This window comes from Lagopus muta, chromosome 1, assembly GCF_023343835.1.
Source record: "Lagopus muta isolate bLagMut1 chromosome 1, bLagMut1 primary, whole genome shotgun sequence".
Classification (NCBI taxonomy): Eukaryota; Metazoa; Chordata; class Aves; order Galliformes; family Phasianidae; genus Lagopus; species Lagopus muta.
The window spans coordinates 165807873-165821258 of NC_064433.1; the positions used below are offsets into that span (position 1 = coordinate 165807873).

The 13386-nt window shown below is 40.6% G+C and overlaps 2 protein-coding genes across 2 annotated transcripts in view; one reads left to right on the top strand and one right to left on the bottom strand.

The window, feature by feature from the left end:
- The window catches only part of GTF2F2 (general transcription factor IIF subunit 2), a 90774-nt gene that overhangs the window by 25332 nt on the left and 52056 nt on the right, over positions 1-13386 (top strand). The window lies entirely within an intron of this gene.
- On the bottom strand, positions 1723-7726 carry KCTD4 (potassium channel tetramerization domain containing 4). Its single transcript, XM_048957748.1, has one exon. The coding sequence runs from the start codon at positions 5575-5577 to the stop codon at positions 4804-4806; it is 774 nt and encodes a 257-aa protein (XP_048813705.1). The 5' UTR covers positions 5578-7726; the 3' UTR covers positions 1723-4803.

Sequence of the window (13386 nt, forward strand, 5' to 3'; positions counted from 1 at the left end):
TAGCGCTTCCAGAACAGCAATTTCAAAATTAATTGGAAGCCATCATATTTTCTGATCTTAAATTTGTTGTACTTTAATGGTGGCTTTGTTTCAACTGAATAAAGTATGCAAACCTGTCTGTTCGTGTGAAAATGCTTGTATTTTGTTAACTAGTAGTCATTTTCCTGTCAGTCTAAGAACTTCTGCCACATGTTAAGGCAGGAGACAAGATTGAGGTTGGATAATAGCTGTCTAGCAAAGATGAATTAATTCTAGTCTAAGAAAATAATATTTATTTTGTCATAGACCCAAGTTGACTCGTGCCCCCATCACTCATCCTGATTCATTAGTTGACAGAATTAGGGCACTGTGACCTTTCTATACAAATAAAGTAATGAATGAGACACTTCCATTGTTAAATTGTTATATTCATTGCATGCCCTTATTCTGCCTGTATGCTAATGGGGAGAGAGCTAGAGAGCTTACGTTTCTTCAGACCTTCCTGTCTCATTGAATGGCAACCTTGCAATGCTTGTAAGAATCAAGTGAAAATTACAGTGTCACTGATTGCTGCAAATAATGTAATGTTTTTCCCTTTAAGGTCTAAATAAGTATTAACTGCCTTAGGAAAGAAGTAGCCAATTGTCACTTACACAGTCGTAGTAAGTATGAATGCGAAGATACAGTTAAAAATATGGCGTAAGTATGTGAAAATGTCAGTAGTGCAATTAGGATGCTGAACACTGATCAGTGGGTAGGCAGTAATGACTGAGATGAGAACTGTAATTTGGCCTTGATGCAGAGCCCTATTTCCTAGCATTGAGGCCACCTCTCGAAGCCACCTTTGGCTCTAGAGATCATTGGTAGTAAGTGATTGGAGTCTGAGGGAGTACTTCAGGGGAACATCATAGATGTTTGTCTGCTTCCTATATTATTTCCTGTATTCTTTACTGATTTCTCCTCTTACAGTCAGGCTGATGCTCATGTGTGATGCTCACAAAGTCCCACGGCCCCTCTAATGAAAGGTGTGAGTGGCTTAAGAGAAAAATGAAAATTAGCTGTGTGATACTGGGGGGAAAACAAGGTAGGGAAGGATGTGCAGAGGATCAGTACTGGTGATCCTGCCAAAAGATATGAAGGACTGAGGGATGGAAATAGAGTTCACAGTCACCACGGGATATTGGGAAAGACAGACCTTAGTCTGACGTAATGCAGCCACTCTTAGGTTTTGTCCTGTACAGAAATAAACTGAATTGGTGATAACTATAACAGCATAGTGCCAAGTGTGATAAAACTGCCATTGCTTTCTCCTTAGCTGATGGAAAATTGGCATATGCAAGTGCGGGAGGAAGCAGTACAATGGGTGATTTGATCAGTATATATATATACTTAATGAGCAGTCATTCAGGGAGTTTACAGGGGCCAGAATATTCTTTCTGCAGTGCGTGTTGGTCAGTCCTGTCTTCAGCTCCCTCCTTCACTACTGAGTTGTTTGCTGGATGGCCCTTTTTCTTGCCCAAAAAACAGACAGAGGCAAGTGGAGTTGACATAGAGCAAGAGCAGGCAAAGTGCCCCCTAGGGGAAGAGGAAGTTACTTTTTACTCCTACCTTTGGAAATCCACACATTTCTTTCATGATTCTTGTAGGTTTTAGTACTGATAAGTAGCTCTTAGTGAAAGAGGAATAGAAGTACTTGCATGTAAATTATATTCAAATCAGTACTGTTAAAATAGCTGTTAGTATTTCTGACCCAAGCACTTGATTTTGTGATTTATTTTTGTTGTAGTATCCTTAAGTATACAATTTCCAATTGTAAAGGCAAGGCAGAAAAAGAAAAACTCACTGTCTCTTCTGACACAGCGATAGGAGCACAAGCACCCACCCGAGTGAACATATGCAAAGTGTATTTGCATTTTATTACATTTATTTATGGAGTAAAAAGGAAACATACAATGCAATGGTAACTGTATAATTCTATGTATTTGTGGGTTTGTTCAGTGTGAACCTGGAAGACAATGATTTTGTTATCCCCATCTTCCTTCTGTTTCTGCTCTGTGATTCCAACAGCTGAGTGGGTACATTTGATCAGAGGTACGCATAGTTATGTAATTTTTCACTTCAAAAATAATAACAAAAATAATTTAAGAGCTTTTTTTGTTTTCATACATTAGGAGGGTGTACTCTGAACCAAATGCTGGCGAATAAAAGCTTTCCAGTAAGACTCTTAAGAATAGCTGCAAAATATTCTTAGAAAGTATTTCAAGTGGTTTGAACGTTACCTATGATTACCAACTTGTGAATAGCTTACATTACAAAAGTACTTTCCATAGTAAATGCAGAGCCATCGAACTCTGCTTCTTTTTCATGAGTGAAGTTCTACTGAGGTGGGCGACTGGTGCTTCTTTCTGATACAACGGTGCTAACAATTCCAAAGAGCCCAAATGAAAGGCAAGCAACCACGACAGATTTTTATGAACGGTTTGGAATCAAAATTAATTTATTTATTTTCTTCTTCTTAACCGGAACAGCATTTTAAATCCCAACCAAAGATTAATTCTAACTGAAGGTTACAACCAAAAGCATTTAAGTGAAAATGGGTGAGGAGCAAATTCTTCAGACATTGTGCTTATACAGGCTGTATATTTGACAACACTGAGAGCAGCCTTTAAAACCTGTAGATTATAGAAGGAGCTTGGTTAGATTGTCCCAGTGCTTTTATTGTTTTGCTCGTGTGAAGAAGTGTGTCTACAAATGAGTTTCACAGAGTCGTGAAGGTGTGAGGGTATTCCTTGTACTTGTCCTAGCAGATCAGCAGGAATTTGAATGTGTTTCAGGTAAGCTATTGCATTTACTTTCCACAGAAGTTCTAGTGATAGTTTAAAGTATAAGATTAGTGATTAGTGAGGATTTCTGACAATTGTGGTGGTGAAGGAGGGTGTTGGACATGTACAAAGCGATAGCATGCTGGCTGAAATGGTCTAAAAGTGTAAAAGTGGTGCGTATGTAAGAAATTACATTTTACTGTATATCTTTTGAGGGTGGTTAATGCATTTGGACTAACGTGGGTCAGTTCTGGGACACACAGACTTGCATGCCTGAAATTTACAGTGATGCAAATTTTAAACAGTTTGGGAAAGTTCCACTTAAAGCCACATCTTTTTTAATCGTTATGTTTTTAACATAGGGAGGACAGAAAAGTTTCTAGCCCGAGGGTTTGTTCTAAAGAGGTATTCTGGAGATAGTGGATTTTCCTACTAGATAAAATCATAGCAGGTTATTGTTCAGTCACTTCTGTCTGGTCTCCCTCTGTGAGTTCTTCTGTAGGGTCTCTGATATCAGCAGCCGTTGTATGTTACAATGAACAGAGTTTGACAGTGGAGGGTAAGGAGGGAGTTGTTGTATGGCATTGTATTCCTGGTCACTGTTACTAATGATGGATTTATTCCCTCCAAAATCCAAAAGAAGGCTGTTCTCTTCCTATCAGATATTGTCTGTTTTCCTCAGTTGTCACTTTAGCATGGATTATACTGCTTTTTCTTTGTGCATTCTTAATGTTTGCTTTCTTTTTTCTGTACAAAGCAGATATTCTGGGAAAGCTAAGAAACCACTTGGATGGGTTTGCTTTCTTTAATAGCATTTCACTTGAGTTTTGGGTTCATTTCAGCTGTTTGTGGTGGTAGAGTTCACTGATGGTCAAAGCTTAAACTCAGAGTTTGAGCAGCTTCCATTTGCGTTGCTTGATGATTTTTCATTTAGCTTTTGTGGAGTGACTGCTTTGTAAACTCAGTTTAAAATACAAATGGGAAGATTTAATAAGCTGTGCAGATGAGAAGAAAGAAGGTATTTATTCCATCGCTTACATTGATGCTTCCTAAATGCAACAGGTGATCTATTCAAAACTAATACTACTACTTGCTTTTGGTAAGCTGTTGTGCAGGGCTCTAATTGCCTGTCTCTATGATCACCAGTGATTAGTGGAAAGTAGTGACTTCAGCATTAGAAGAGGTTGGAAACCTGTTACACAAAACTGTTGGAAACCTGTTACATGAAATTTTATGCCAAACATTTTTATTAGCCATCTGATAAATAGATATATGCAGAAAAATGTAACATTCTCTGCACAGTCAACTCATTTCCCATCATAGAACTGACCCCCCAGCATTATGGGTTGGCTGACATGTTCTTAGCAGTTGCTATTAGTGTAGTAGCACAGCTGTAAATTTCTTTGCAAGAGAGTTGAAATCAGAGTTGTTTAACTTTAGAATCAAGCAGATTAATTTTAAAACCCTCTTTGAATACCACGTTTGGTTTTTTGTTTTTCTTTGTGCAAATTCAGCGTAACAACAAATTAGCATCAACACTAAGGAACATTTAAAAACATTTATTCCAGTTAAAATCCATTCTGAATTCATGAGGAGCAGAACATACTGTGAGCCTGCCTGTTGTATGAGAATAGTCTCCGTGCTGCTCGGCACAGCAGTTAGGTGTATGCGTGTTAGTCATACAAGTACACAGAAATCCAGCGAGACTTCCCGGTTGAAAAACAGCATGAGAAAAACATAGTACAAATACCAGAAAGCATTCGGTCTCTGTTTACAGTGGTTAGCAGATAAATCTGATGCCTGAATTTAATAAAAATTTCATTCAGCTCGAATAAGCCGGAGATGGATGTCGTTATGAGATTTACATACCATTAGCTCACATTAACCGATGAGCAGCCGAGCTGTGTGGTACGGGGCTGGTTGGATACGAGATCTGTGATGCCAGGACGCTGCCGTTAAAGGAGGTCTGCCGACTGCATGCTTGTTTCCTCTGCCTTTGTAATTACTTGATAAAATGAAGTGCATCGCTGTGAACAATAGATCCTTTGGAACAATCCAGGCTGGTCAGCAGTCTGAATCCACATTTTAAAGCCATCATAATTGCCTCAAACTTAAGAGTTTCCAGGGTGCAGACGAAGGTGTTGTCCTCCTTCAGCACAAGCCGCGTACCGTTTTCAGACTTTATGAAGTATTTGAATTGAATTATATTCGAAGAGACTGAAAACTCCTCTGGAAATCCATCCAGCCTGCTTTTAGACACCAGTACGATTCGGGATTTTATTTTTGCAATGAAATCAGGAGCGTTACAAAAGATCCGGAGCCCCTGCGAGCGGTCGTGGCTGTCAGTTATTTCCAGGAAAGTGGTCTCTCGAGATGCGAGCTGCTCCTTCTCCCACCTCGATTTCACTGCATCCGATAAAACCTTCAGCTGAAAGAAATCTGCTTCGTGTGCCAGAAGTTGATTTTCTCGAAACCCTTCCGGTAGAAGAAGTTCTCCATTTCGTAGGAAGTTCAGAATGTGTCTGAACAGGAGTCCATCTCTGTCTATGAAGTAATGTCCATCTGCATCAAACGGGCACATTATTTTTCCGTTGATGATACCTTCGAGGAAAGAATCTGGGTACTTGGTTAGTGTTTGTTTTTGTGTGATGTACAGATAGCCACCAACATTCAGAGTAATCAGAGACGTTTTATAGTCCTTGTCTTGCTCAGAGCCCTCGAAGTTGCTGTGGTTTTCTTCAGATTCCTTTGCTCTCCTGTTTGATTTTCTCTCCATTATCGAAGCAGGCACAGCGATCTTGCTTTGTTCTTGTCAGCTTGGAAAGAGAAATTTTTATTTAAGAGCACCTTTCTTCAGCTCAGGCACGATGTTGGAATGGAAATGCTGCTAGCATTGCTCGGGCTGTCAGCTGGGTTTTGCAGTAGGTGGCGTATCAGCTGTGTATGCAGGGAGATGGCAGGAATATGACTGTAGAGGGAATTTGCATTTAACTGTGTGAGGGAAGGAGGGGATAAAAACCACTTCTCTTTCTGTCCTTACACCTAGGAAGTTTACAGAGTTTTGAGAGTTCCGCACAGAAATGAGTAATGCTCTTCTAAAGGGCACCTTGTTTTTAATGCTTTGCAATGTGTTTGTAGTATCAGCTGGCCAAATTGTGTGTAATGCTTCTGGAGTTAAACACTCCTCTTCATTTACGGTGCAAGGATCTCAGTTTGTATGGAGCTTTTTTTCACATTTTCCTTGTATTAGGTATTGATCTGTGGTACCTGCTCGTACAGCAGGGCAGCACAGAAAGTGAAGGCATCCCTAGTGGTACATAGAGAGGTATCAGTTATGGTTATTCTTCACGTATAAGATGTGTGTGTGGCACTGAGATGATTTCATACTGTTACTTTGGAAGTGCTGCTGAAGACTTGTCGGTCTGGTGAGTTTTTGTGATGAAAGCTTCCATTTTCAGCTGATGGAAGCATTCCACACCAATACAAGCACTGCAGCAGCCTAATGAGGTTTGGCTTTATCTGTGCCGTAGATAAAAACTGTTTTGGAAAGGAGAGCGGTTTGCTGTTCACATGCATGGTGTGTAAGTCACTGAGTAGCATAATTCCTTCTTTTTCAATAGCAACAACGGCTGCCCCGTGGAACAAAGGGTTAGTGTGCTCACAGACAGCATGCTGAACATCACCTAACATTACAGCTTAGCAACACTTGTGTATGGGGGGAGCAGCGGCAGCAGCAGCAGCAGCAGAGCATGCTACAATCAAATGGCTGTCTTCTCTCTGTGAAGCTTCACTGAGGTTGGCTTTTGGGCTCCTTTTAGGAAAGGTTTCCCCTTTAAGCAGAGAGGGGAAGGCTCCTCACACATCTGTGTGTACATTTCCTGGGGCCGTGAGGAACCGGTGGGGTGGCAGGCACTGCGTGCATCCAGGGCAGTGAGCAGTGAGCAGTGTGAGCAGTGAGCACTATGTTGGGCTGGCCGGGGGGAGCAGAGCCCATCTTTGTCCACCTGAGTTTTTCACTTGTACAGGTGAATGCCTCCTGCTTGGGCCCAATAAACAACAGAAAGTCAGATGATCCTTTTGTGAATTTTTCTCCTCTGTTTCTAAAGATATTACTCATACTGTTCTCACTGTCTCTAAGGCTGTTTATTGATACTGTGGAATCATCACTATAATGTTTTATTAATTGGCAATTAAACCTAGTAGAAATAAATGCACTTTTAAAATTCAGCCTTGCCAGGGTATCCCTACCACTGATACTCTATTTTTTTCTGCTGCCGCGTGTGGTTTATTAAACAGATATTATTCATTAGATTTTTTTTTATCAGCAATTAGTCATGGTTTTAATGTTAACTCTTTGAGACCACTGAAGTGTTTAGCATTGTTCAGTCAGAGATTTCAACCACTTTCTGATCTTTAAACATTTAAACTTTTATTTCCCAAATCAACTCCATTCACAATTATTGAGTGAATAATCAAGAAAATGAAAGGCTGGAACAGTTTGAATTTTATTTTATTTTATTTTATTTTTTTTGGTCATTGCAAGAGACTTCTGTTCAAATTTATTATCCAGTGATGGAAAAGTCAGCTAATGTGCTTATGTCATATATAATCATATATAATTTAGTGTTAAATATAGTGTTAGTGGTTGTTAGTGTTAGAATGATTTCTGCAGTGCTTTTGTCTTGCATGGTGTTGTTGAAACACTTTGAAGCTGAACAAGTAATGTCCTGGCAGAATTAAGCAGAGATTTCCAAGAAGCTGAGGTTTGTAAAGGATAGGGGAGCTGAACTCTCTACATTTTAAGAGGCAGCAGTTACAGAACAGTATCTGGGCTCTTTTGATTTCCACATTCGTAATCTTCTGAATATTTTGATACTTAGAGTTGAAATTTTCCACTTCCATGAACAAGTACATATTCTTTGAAAGATCACACTAAATCATTCTAGTGGTTCATATGATAAAATATTCAAAATCTATTTGATATGGCAAATAGACTGTGAAGATCATGAATATATGCATTTAAACCTTTGAGGCTTGAAACATTTAGAGTCGATGTAAAATTTTACTCGTGACAGACCCATGCAGCTTTACTTCACTGCAGCTGACAGTTGTCTGTAATACAGAATTTGAGGCTGGCACATCTTTGTGACAACTTTCCACTTCCTGTGATCTACTGTAAGATGTCTGTTCCAAAGAGCCCTCATTCTTTGCATACACTCGATGATGCATGTACTGTTGCAGTGCCTGTAGGTTTAGTGAAGTAGAAGATATTTCAGTGGCTTCACGTAGCTCAGTGTACGCCAGAAGAACTGGATTCCCTTTTCCCTTCCTCTAGAAAATTGCCCTGAGGTCCCTTTTGGCAAAGGTAGGCAACTTGCATGCAAATCTAGAGACTTCACCTAGTTTTCTGCTCTCAGAGTCTGTGTGATGTACTGGGAGTGGAGGGAACTGCGCTCAGTCCTGTCTCAGTCCTTTCTGCTTCCCACTGGGACTGAACAACTTAGTGCTGAATGCTATCCCATGCCACAGGTGGACTGCCTCTGTTTGTGTGCTGTACAACTGAATTGTGCTTGCTGATGTTGGTAGCTAGAAGTCCTGATGTAACCATCGCTTTCCAGGCTGCTAGTGTGTCACTTGGTCGCTGGAACTGACCACCTGGGTGGCACTGTCACCCTACAACTATCCAGTTTCTTCTCAGACACTGTCCTAGAGATGGTAAAATGCAGTTCTGGAATCTGTCAGCTACAAGGGAAGCAGAGCTGAGGATAATGGAACTAGGGAGCTATCCCTCATTCTGACTGATTGCTTCTTTGTGGAAAAAAAAACCTTCCTCTTCTTCAGCCTCCATCTTTTTTCTGATTGCTGATCAGGAAGCAGCACCTGGTGGAGCTTGAGCATGCCTCAGAGCTGAGGATCTGGTCCTGGAGCACATCACTGGAAAACCAGTGCTTTACCAAGGCTTCATCTTACACATCTGAACAGCATCAGCTTGACTGAGATTCTGTTATCAGTGAAACTGTCTTGGATTACAGAAAGCAGCTAATTTTATTTCAGTACAGAATGATAACAGGGGAAATCTACAGCTAAAAGAGGTGGAGAATTTTTGAAACATGTTAGGAAGCCACACTAATAAAATCTGTTTGGGTTATTGAGGAAATGCATTAGGCATTTAATGTTGTAACACAGAAAGCTGGCCAGGTTGTTGGGACAATTAAACCATTCCGTAGTTACTGTCTCACAGTAATAGTAGCATAGCCACTCTCATCCCAATAAATATTTGCAAGATGTTGATTAATGGCTACTGAAGACAAGCTCTGCACACTAATTAAAAGCGAAGAACGTCAAGTAAGAAAGTCTGAACATTCAAGAGTTTTGTCTATGACATTTTACCAATACTTACTGTTGATATTTTTCATTAACTTTTGAGCACTGCAAGACTGAAGAAACAAATGTTATGCCAGCATTCAAAAGGTAAATTGTATGACCCAAACAAAATTGACTGTATGAAAAATAATAAACATCTGACTTGGAAATCAATCAGTTCAAAATTAAGGGAGAAAGATATGGTGCTCATCTATGTGAATGTAGGCAAAATAGACTGGCCAAATATTTTTTCCTGTTTTTGGTTGTAATTTGTTCAGCAAAAGAGATGATGCTTTTTTCTTTTCACCTCTAAGTAGATACTGCTTGTCAAAATGCAAAAATTATATAGATTATAAAACTATATAAAATACAAAAATTGTCTGCCAGGTTTCAAGCCGGTAAATATTAAGCAGAGGCTTATCACCTATACATTAATGTGATTTGGTTCTTGATTCTCGAGCAGTGATCAAGGAGATAGTTACTGCTGAAGTCTGGAGATGATACAGACTGAAAGTGTAGTAGACAAGGAGACACATTTGGAGAAGAGGAGGCTCAGGGCAGACCTTATGGCTCTCTATAACTAGCTGAAGGGAGGTTGTAGTGAGCTGGGGGTCGGCCTCTTCTCTCGTGTAACTGGTGATAGGACCAGAGGGAATGGCTTCAAGCTGTGCCAGGGAAGATTTAGGCTGGACATTAGGAAATACTACTTCTCTGGAAGAGTGGTCAGGCACTGGAATGGGCTGCCCAGGGAGGTGGTGGAGTCACCGACCCTGGAGGTGTTCAAGGAACATTTGGATGTTGTGTTGAGGGACATGGCTTAGTGAGAACTGTTGGTGATGGGTGGATGGTTGGACTGGATGATCTTGTGGTGATCTTGTGATCTTCCAACCTTGTTGCTTCTGTGATTCTGTAATTTCTGACAGATAATCATTTGGGTACTTGGCTAAGACAATATTTTAATATGGCTAAATATAAAGTTTTTATGCTTAGGAATCATAGAATCATTAAGGTTGGAAAATACCTCTAAGAGCATATAGTCCAACTGTCAACCCATCACCACCATGCCCTAAATCCATGTCTCTTAAGTGCCACATCTACGTGCTTCTTCGCATCCTGTTCTAGTGCCTTACACCCTTTCTGAAAAGAAATACAGTGTAGTCAGGGCTTGTCCATGTGTTTGTGGAAGGAGAAGGACTGTGGTATTGTCCTGTGTGTACTGAATGCATCATGAACAACTGAAGTGAGGTCATCACTGTGGGCAGTGTGCAGCAAGCTCTGGTTCCTGCCCCGTGTATCATCAAGGAAGAGATATGAGTGAGCTCAACTTTCTCAGACCAGTTAAGAAACTGAAAAATAAGCCTACTAGAAGATTTGAGAAAACATGGCCTGTTAAGCTTAATGGAGGTGGAAAATACGTAAGTGCCTGGGTGGGCAGGAAATTTTTATATGCAGCTCTTCAACTTAGCAGTCACTAGTCTGACAAGGTCTAGGTGCTGGAACTTACAGCTAGGTGCAGTGCAGTCAGACTAGGAAATGAACACATTAAACTCTCCGGGCCAGCCTGTTTTTCTCTGTGGCTCCTTGTCTCTTTCTCTCTCTCAAAAGACAAATCTATCAAAACATCTTCTGCACAGTTCCAGTAAATTTCCCCAGTGCCTGTTTACTAAGACTGCCTTAAGCATTTTAACTGCATTTTGATGGTGATCATCAGCAGAATTTGAAGCTGGAACCAACATCTCCCTGTCGTTTCTTTGAAGGAGTCAGCAGCTAAAATTTCTTTATGGGCTAGCATAGGGATGCACAGGTAGAGGCGTGAGTGCATCTGGTGGCTGATGCTGCGTATAAGGATCATGTAGAGCAGCCTATCTGGTGCTGTGCTGACCCTGTTTGTGGTCACTGATGGTGTCAGACACCTGGGGAGACATCTTTTTTCCCATCTAATCACTGGTCTTAGCTGATCTTCCAGCTACTGGCTCATTCGTGTTGTACTGGCTGGTTTATTTTAAGTAGGTTTTTTTTAATAGGGAATTTCTGCTTTCATGCCTTATTCCTCCTTTGGGTTCTAGGTTGATGTGACTGTACTATGCAAGTGTAAAGGGAGACGTGACACTTTGGATGTCTTTTCATTGCAGCTCTGGCCCTGCAACAGGTGAGAAGAGATTCAGGTTTCTGAAGATAGCAAGCATCGTTCAGTGATTTAAGGCTAATTAGCCTGTGAAGAGAGTAAGAACTGTTTCCCTGCTGCATTCTTGCATTTGGAAGTTTGCATGCATCTCTGCAGATTTATTCTGATGGCCTCTGCATGACTTAAAATCCCAGGAGAGTCCAGGGAAAATGGAACACGAACCACAGCTTTGGGTAGCGAATGGGATTTGACACCAGGCTAGGTTAGCTGTAAGGTCTTCTCAGACACTGCTGTCAGCCTGGTACTGGGAATCCAACACTTGGGATCATCAAAAACCAAGTCCAGGTCACTGGTAATTAAAAGGGGATATTATTGAAGAATTATATCAAGAGATACTACTAAGGATGGTCATGCTTAACTGGTAGGTTCCAGCAACCTTCTTTATTTCCTAACTAGTTGGTATGGGGAACTTTTTAAATTCACTGATACTGATTCTTAAAACAGAAGATCAGTTTCAAAATTCAATAAGGGTTTTGTGCAAAGATCAATAGTGTCAGTGTTCAGACAGCTGGGCTGGGTGGTTCAGATGAGTAACCTTGTGCCATACAAACTAATGGAAAAATAGTCATGGAGTTCAGTGGGCAGAAGTGAACAGAAATGTGATGGCTACTAGCAAATGTGGCTTTATGGAAAGGTTTTCTAGTCAAACAAACCTAATTTGTTATTTGGGGGATTGCAAATATGCTTGATAAAGTAACAACATGTTTGCAGCCTGCTTAATATCTCATATTGCACATAACTTAGAATCTTGTGGCATTCTGATTTTTGTCTAAAAAAATAAATCAGCAAGCATGAAATAAGATTAAAAGCTAGCTGACAGTTATCAGAAAGTAATTATCAGTAAGAAGTCACTTGGGCTGTAGTTTGAAGGGCTTTCTCCAGGATTAGCAAGAGAGACAGCAGCAAGTGAGAATCACTGCTTATGTGATGTGTCATGATTGACACCAGTGCTGGTCAGGCAGTGAATAACTGTGACAGGACTGTCGTAGCATGACCTGGATCACTTAATTCACAGAATCTTTTTAAAGAAAATGCATTTTAACCAAGACAGAAGCAATTACATGTATATATTCCCTAAGAACGGGGGCTGCAGAGTAGAGAGATAAAACGTGAGGCGTCGGAAGACTCAGAATAGATGCAGTGGTGCTATAATAAGCAATCAACTCCATCAAGCCCCTGAACAATCGATCTTGGGGGGAACCACCAACACAGAGCAGTTCACTGAGTCCTAAGGGGTCAATTGTCTTCTGAAAGTCTCCCTCCGTGTGTTGAATTCAGAGTTTGCAGAATAACCTTGAGAGGGCTAACATCAGGCAAGACGAATTTCAAGCTCATCTCCTGTAGCTGTTATTTTATTCCCTTAAATGGTTTTGGTAAGACTGGTACAGAAGTATTTCATCTCTTTTCTGGGCTCCGTGTTGTCGAACTATCATTGAAAGGTTGAGTTAGTGCAGGTAAGAGCTACACGACTTTATTGAGGTGTGTTTTTTATTAAAGTGCCTTACGGTGAGATAATGCATGAACTTTAGATAGCTTCATTTATTGAAAAGATGATTGAGAAGTGACTTGATTGCTGTGTAAAAGTGCTTTCACAGAGAGAAAATACCAGGTACTCAAAGGCTCTTTATCATAATATAGAAAGACGTAATGAGAACCAAGTGCCAGAAGCTGGAGACAAATTCATATTGGAAATTAAGCACCAATATTAGTAGCACTTTAGTCACACACAGGTTGTTAGATTCTGCACAGAAGAAAGACTGCTCAGGCAGTCAGGCAAATTGGCCACGTGTTTTCTTTTCATCAAAACCTTATGGATCAGTAAAAACGGAAATGTTTTCATAAAAATGATGCTTTATTTTCATAGAATCATAGAATGGCCTGGGTTGAAAAGGACCGCAATGCTCATCCAGTTTCAACCCCCTGCTATGTGCAGGGTCACCAACCAGCAGACCAGGCTGCCCAGAGCCACATCCAGCCTGGCCTTGAATGCCTCCAGGGATGGGGCATCCACAGCCTCCTTGGGCAACCTGTTCCAGT

Bases quoted from the DNA above. Each gene is read 5' to 3' on its own strand.
- KCTD4 (XM_048957748.1), bottom strand. From the start codon at position 5,577: ATGGAGAGAAAATCAAACAGGAGAGCAAAGGAATCTGAAGAAAACCAC.